Below are 5,000 nucleotides of genomic sequence, written 5' to 3' on the forward strand. Positions count from 1 at the left end.
GTAGAACGCTTGTTGTAGTGGGCCAGGCGAGAGGACTCTCCGGCGATACGCTCGAAGATGTCGTTCACGAAGGAGTTCATGATTCCCATGGCCTTGGAGGAGATGCCGGTGTCGGGGTGGACCTGCTTCAGGACTTTGTACACGTAGATGGCGTAACTCTCCTTCCTGGACTTTCTGCGCTTCTTGCCGCCCTTCCCTGCGGTCTTGGTGACGGCTTTCTTGGAGCCCTTCTTGGGCGCTGACTTTGCTGGCTCGGGCATGATGATGTCTCGTTGCTTCTCAGAAACGAATGAGGGGGTGAAGGGCGCTTACCCGTCTTATGAAGAGGAAGCTAAGCAAAGTCAGCGGCCGTAGACACTCCCCTGCTTGCTTGCTCCCTCCCTCCCTCCCTCCCTCCCTCCCTCCCTCCCTCCTCTCTATAGCCTATGCTCTGTGACCGATGGGGAATTGTGTGTTTCAAAAGGGGGGCTTTAATAGGTGTCCAAATGGCACGATTGTTGTGCCAAATAATGCTGGTGATAGAATTGCCCACTTTGGCACCGTCAGACATAGGGCTCCCATTTTGGACTGTGTGTGTGTGTGTGTGCGCGCTGTCCCCCTCTTTTCGAGCCACGTCTACCGACTCGTGGTGGCTTTATGTTGTCCAAATTCCACTATTGCTTGACCCAAAATAATAACGTTCTTACACTTTGCCACTGTCAGATATAGGCCTCCCTCTGTGCGCTAAAAGTGGACGGGACATTAGAATCCTCTAATTAATACTCCCTGTCCACTCGAAGTGGCTCATACTTTCTTACTAAATTGCATACTAAACATTTGTTGTTATATATAACACTACATGGAATGGGCCCATTTTAAGCGGATGTGGGTGGCTCTTAAAAGAGCCTTTGGGTTCGAGTCGGGGTGTTGAGGTTCCGAAGAGAGTGGGTTTAACCGCCGAAACCGTACAGGGTGCGTCCCTGACGTTTCAGAGCGTAGACCACGTCCATGGCGGTAACGGTCTTCCTCTTGGCGTGCTCGGTGTAGGTGACTGCGTCACGGATCACGTTCTCCAGGAACACCTTCAGGACACCGCGGGTCTCCTCGTAGATCAGACCGGAAATACGCTTCACGCCGCCGCGGCGAGCCAGACGGCGGATAGCGGGTTTGGTGATTCCCTGGATGTTATCGCGGAGAACTTTGCGGTGACGCTTGGCGCCTCCTTTTCCGAGTCCCTTGCCGCCTTTGCCTCTTCCGGACATGGTGTGTTCGCTAGTTGAGTTCAAGTGAATGAATGATTTCAGCGCCGGTGCGCGGTGCGCTATTATCTGCGTTTGGTCGACCTGATTGAGGCCGGCGGCACAGAAAGCGCGCCTCTGTTATATGTTCGGAGGCGTTGCAAAGGGGAGGGCGCTCGTTCTAGGGGACTAGGGAGGAGCGATTTCAAAGATGACGTGAAAGCAACTAACGTGCGCGGGAAACATACTCAAATACTGATATAGGCTATGTGGAACACAAGGCCAAACTGTGACAACTGGGAGATCAGCTAGTACACTGTGTCCCTCTCCTCATATTGTTGTTGTTGTTGTTGTTGTTGTTGTTGTTGTTGCACCTGATTCTACTCATTGAGGACTTGGTAATTTAGGTGACAGGTTGTTCAATCAGCTGTGGCTGTCCAGGCCTACAAGAAAAATGGGTCCTGTTGGGGGTAGCCTACTCTACCGCTGGAGTTGGGAAACACTGAAATGGAAGGGGGACACGCAGTGAGCAAAACTCCTAACCACATAAAAACACAGACACTTGAGATCATTAAGAGCTATAAGGAGTCCATCAACTACCTGGTCAGTCAAGTCATATAGGGGGGGATTTCATGGCCACCTGCTGGAGCAGAAGTCATGTTTGCCAACACTGGCCTTAAAATCATTAAATTTAGGAGCTATAAGGAGTCCATCAACTAACTGGTCAGTCAAGTCATATAGGGAGGGATGTCATGGCCACCTGCTGGAGCACAAGTAATGTTTGCCAACACTGGCCTTAAAATCATTAGGAGCTATAAGGAATAAATCAACTCATCATTCAAGTCATATAGGGAGGGATCTTAGCACCACCTGCTGGATCAGAAGTACCCTTCACCGTAGGCACAAGAGAGCCATCATCTCTCAACCGGTGCAATTTCCATAAGTATGTGGTAATAAAACAAACAACGACAGCTCCTCATATAGGCAGTGGTTTCACACATTTTTCTCCAAGATGTTCAAACGTTCATAGATGACCAGCAGGGTCAAATAATAAGCACAGTGGTTGTAGAGGTTGCAACAGGTCAGTCAGTACATCAGGAGTAAATGTCACTTGTTGTTAGTGTTGTAGTTCCTATTTCTACGGTGTTGCCTACCTGCAGCAATCATGATTTACCTGCAGTGTTGATTGCAATTACGTAATTTGTCAACTCATAATAACAGATGTTTTGCAAACCGTTGATGTTTAAATAAATGGATTCCCGGTGTCCGGATACCTTTTCTCTTAAGGGATGTGATTGAGTGAATCCAAAGTAAGTTGGTCTAAATACATAATAGGATGAATCATTCAGGTAAAATAACACAATGTCTATTTGAGTCGAATCAACGTAATATAATCCTTTTTACGTCTCTATCATCTTTACTCAATGTATTGGACCACATCAACTCAACTTACTCAAGCTTATCTACTCATAAAAACAAGCAAAAAGATCTACTCAACAATATGACGTGTGCTTTTGTTGACTGTAATAGCTTGAGTACATTCCACAAAGTCATTTTTTACAGTGTATCTAAAGACACGTTTGTTGTGGTGATGCACTTTTTCTTTGACGTTGAACTTGCATTGAACAGACAAATCCATTTCGTTACAACCCTTTTGTAGTATGACTTAGGAATATTTGTTGATGATCCTAATGTCTATGCGTGAATAGTGATTGGTTGTTGGTGAAATATTGCTGAGAACCCATCATTTCCTGGCCTTTTTTCACTATTGAGCTATTTTGAAACATTTGTTTTGCTATTGGATTCATAATGGTGACCTGGGACAAGTAATTAGTGAAACCAGAGTTCAGCAGTTGCCATTAAAGCGATCGAACCAAGTCATCCTAATAGGCTAGTATTAGCCTAAAGCAGGGTTTCCCAAACTCGGGCCACATTTTGGGAGTTTTTGCCCTAGCACTACACAGCTGATTCAAATAATCAACTCATCATCATCAAGCTGGGAGTATTAGAATCAGTTGTGGAGTGCTAGGGCAAAACGCAAAACGCGCACCCCTTGTGGACCCCAGGACCGCGTTTGGGAAACGCTGGCCTAAAGAGCAAATGCTGAAAGGGACTCACCATGAGGTGCAGTACCCACATTTAACCACAAGATGGCCTCCGTGCTCCATTGTAAAGTTTGGGCCTCTGCATGAGTCTCTCAGCAGCACTGCAACATGGGACTTTCAAAGTAAGTTGGCATGCAATGTTTTTTCTGGACTGCATGCAAGGCTATTATTACACACAACTAATAGTGTCAATTATTCATCTGAACACAATTCTTGTTACTATTCGGCCTATATTATCACTCGTTTCTTTTTCCCCTCCTTTGTAAAGCATTTTACTGTGTTACTATATAGTTCAAAGGAAGTGGATGATGCCAGATGGTTGTGTATATACACACACACAAACATTGAAGCTAGACTTCAGGCAACTAAAAAGGTGCAATACGTAGCTTTTAGACGTGTTAGTGAACAACATACATGGTGGCTAATGTAGAGGTGCGTGTATACATGGAACAATTGTGCCTTTTTGATGGAAATATGGAGGTGGCTCTTAAAAGAGCCTTTGGGGGATATTCGAGTTCAGGTCATCCTCATTTATGCGCGCTCTCCGCGAATACGGCGGGCCAGCTGGATGTCCTTGGGCATGATGGTCACCCGCTTGGCGTGGATGGCGCACAGGTTGGTGTCCTCGAACAGGCCGACCAGGTAAGCCTCGCTAGCCTCCTGTAGGGCCATCACGGCGGAGCTCTGGAAGCGCAGGTCGGTCTTGAAGTCCTGGGCGATTTCTCGCACCAGGCGCTGGAAGGGCAGCTTGCGGATGAGTAGCTCAGTGGACTTCTGGTAACGACGGATCTCTCTCAGAGCCACGGTGCCGGGCCTGTAACGGTGAGGCTTCTTCACACCGCCGGTGGCCGGGGCACTCTTGCGAGCAGCCTTAGTGGCGAGCTGCTTCCTGGGGGCTTTGCCACCGGTGGATTTGCGAGCGGTTTGCTTGGTTCTGGCCATGGCGCTGCTCTGACAGTCGGGAGTATAGCCTCGAAATGCCTATGTGAAGTTTATAAAGCCGGCAGTGGCGCCTGCTGATTGGACACCATCTCCCCACCACCCCGATTGGCCCGTTTCGCAGGCCTCCTCCGTTGGCCATTGGACGGGAGGCCCGGCCTCTCCAAAACTCAAACTCCCGGTGCGCGCGCAATAGGACGCCGCCGGCCCTTTACGCGCAATAATAGTCGCCAAAGTCAAGAGTGACAGCTTATAGGCACGTATCATCTAATGCTAGCCTGCTATGGCAAATGAGGCCAAGTAGGTGTTGTTGTTCATGCAAGGCCTCATGTGGGCACAGAATGTCGAAATAGTTGTGTATACACCCACTCAATGTATTGCGGTCATAGAAAGGTACTTTGCGCTTTTGGAGAGCTAGGTGGTTGGCTCTTAAAAGAGCCTTTGGGGGTTGAGTAGTCAAGTTGAAGTCGCAGTAGCGAATTTACTTGGCTTTGACTGCCTTCTCGGTCTTCTTGGGGAGTAGGACTGCCTGGATGTTGGGCAGCACACCACCCTGAGCGATGGTCACACCGCCGAGCAGTTTGTTCAGCTCCTCGTCGTTACGGACGGCCAGTTGCAGGTGACGGGGGATGATACGAGTCTTCTTGTTGTCACGGGCAGCGTTGCCGGCCAACTCCAGGATCTCAGCAGTCAGGTACTCGAGTACGGCGGCCAGGTAGACTGGTGCGCCAGCGCCCAC

The 5,000-nt window shown here is 48.7% G+C and overlaps 4 protein-coding genes across 4 annotated transcripts in view; all 4 read right to left on the reverse strand.

Annotated features, from left to right (window-relative positions):
• LOC311120884 (histone H2B-like) overlaps positions 1 to 197 on the reverse strand; it is a gene marked incomplete at both ends in the record, with an annotated part of 312 nt that extends 115 nt beyond the window's left edge. Inside the window, one exon of the mRNA XM_084195443.1 lies at positions 1 to 197. This exon is cut by the window's left edge and continues 115 nt beyond it. Within this exon, the coding sequence (XP_084051569.1) occupies positions 1 to 197 (197 nt within the window).
• Positions 198 to 929: 732 nt separating this feature from the next.
• Positions 930 to 1,241, reverse strand: LOC311120962 (histone H4; the record flags this gene model as incomplete). The annotated part of the gene is made up of 1 exon (XM_084195514.1): positions 930 to 1,241. One exon carries the CDS (start codon positions 1,239 to 1,241, stop codon positions 930 to 932), a length of 312 nt encoding a protein of 103 aa, XP_084051640.1.
• A 2,612-nt stretch (positions 1,242 to 3,853) lies between these two features.
• Positions 3,854 to 4,264, reverse strand: LOC311120966 (histone H3.2; the record flags this gene model as incomplete). The annotated part of the gene is made up of 1 exon (XM_084195517.1): positions 3,854 to 4,264. One exon carries the CDS (start codon positions 4,262 to 4,264, stop codon positions 3,854 to 3,856), a length of 411 nt encoding a protein of 136 aa, XP_084051643.1.
• A 478-nt stretch (positions 4,265 to 4,742) lies between these two features.
• Positions 4,743 to 5,000, reverse strand: part of LOC311120885 (histone H2A) — a gene marked incomplete at both ends in the record, with an annotated part of 387 nt that continues 129 nt past the window's right edge. Inside the window, one exon of the mRNA XM_084195444.1 lies at positions 4,743 to 5,000. This exon is cut by the window's right edge and continues 129 nt beyond it. Coding sequence (XP_084051570.1) covers positions 4,743 to 5,000 — 258 coding nt within the window.

This window comes from Coregonus lavaretus (assembly GCF_964263955.1).
Source record: "Coregonus lavaretus genome assembly, contig: HAP1_SCAFFOLD_423, whole genome shotgun sequence".
NCBI classification, from domain to species: Eukaryota; Metazoa; Chordata; class Actinopteri; order Salmoniformes; family Salmonidae; genus Coregonus; species Coregonus lavaretus.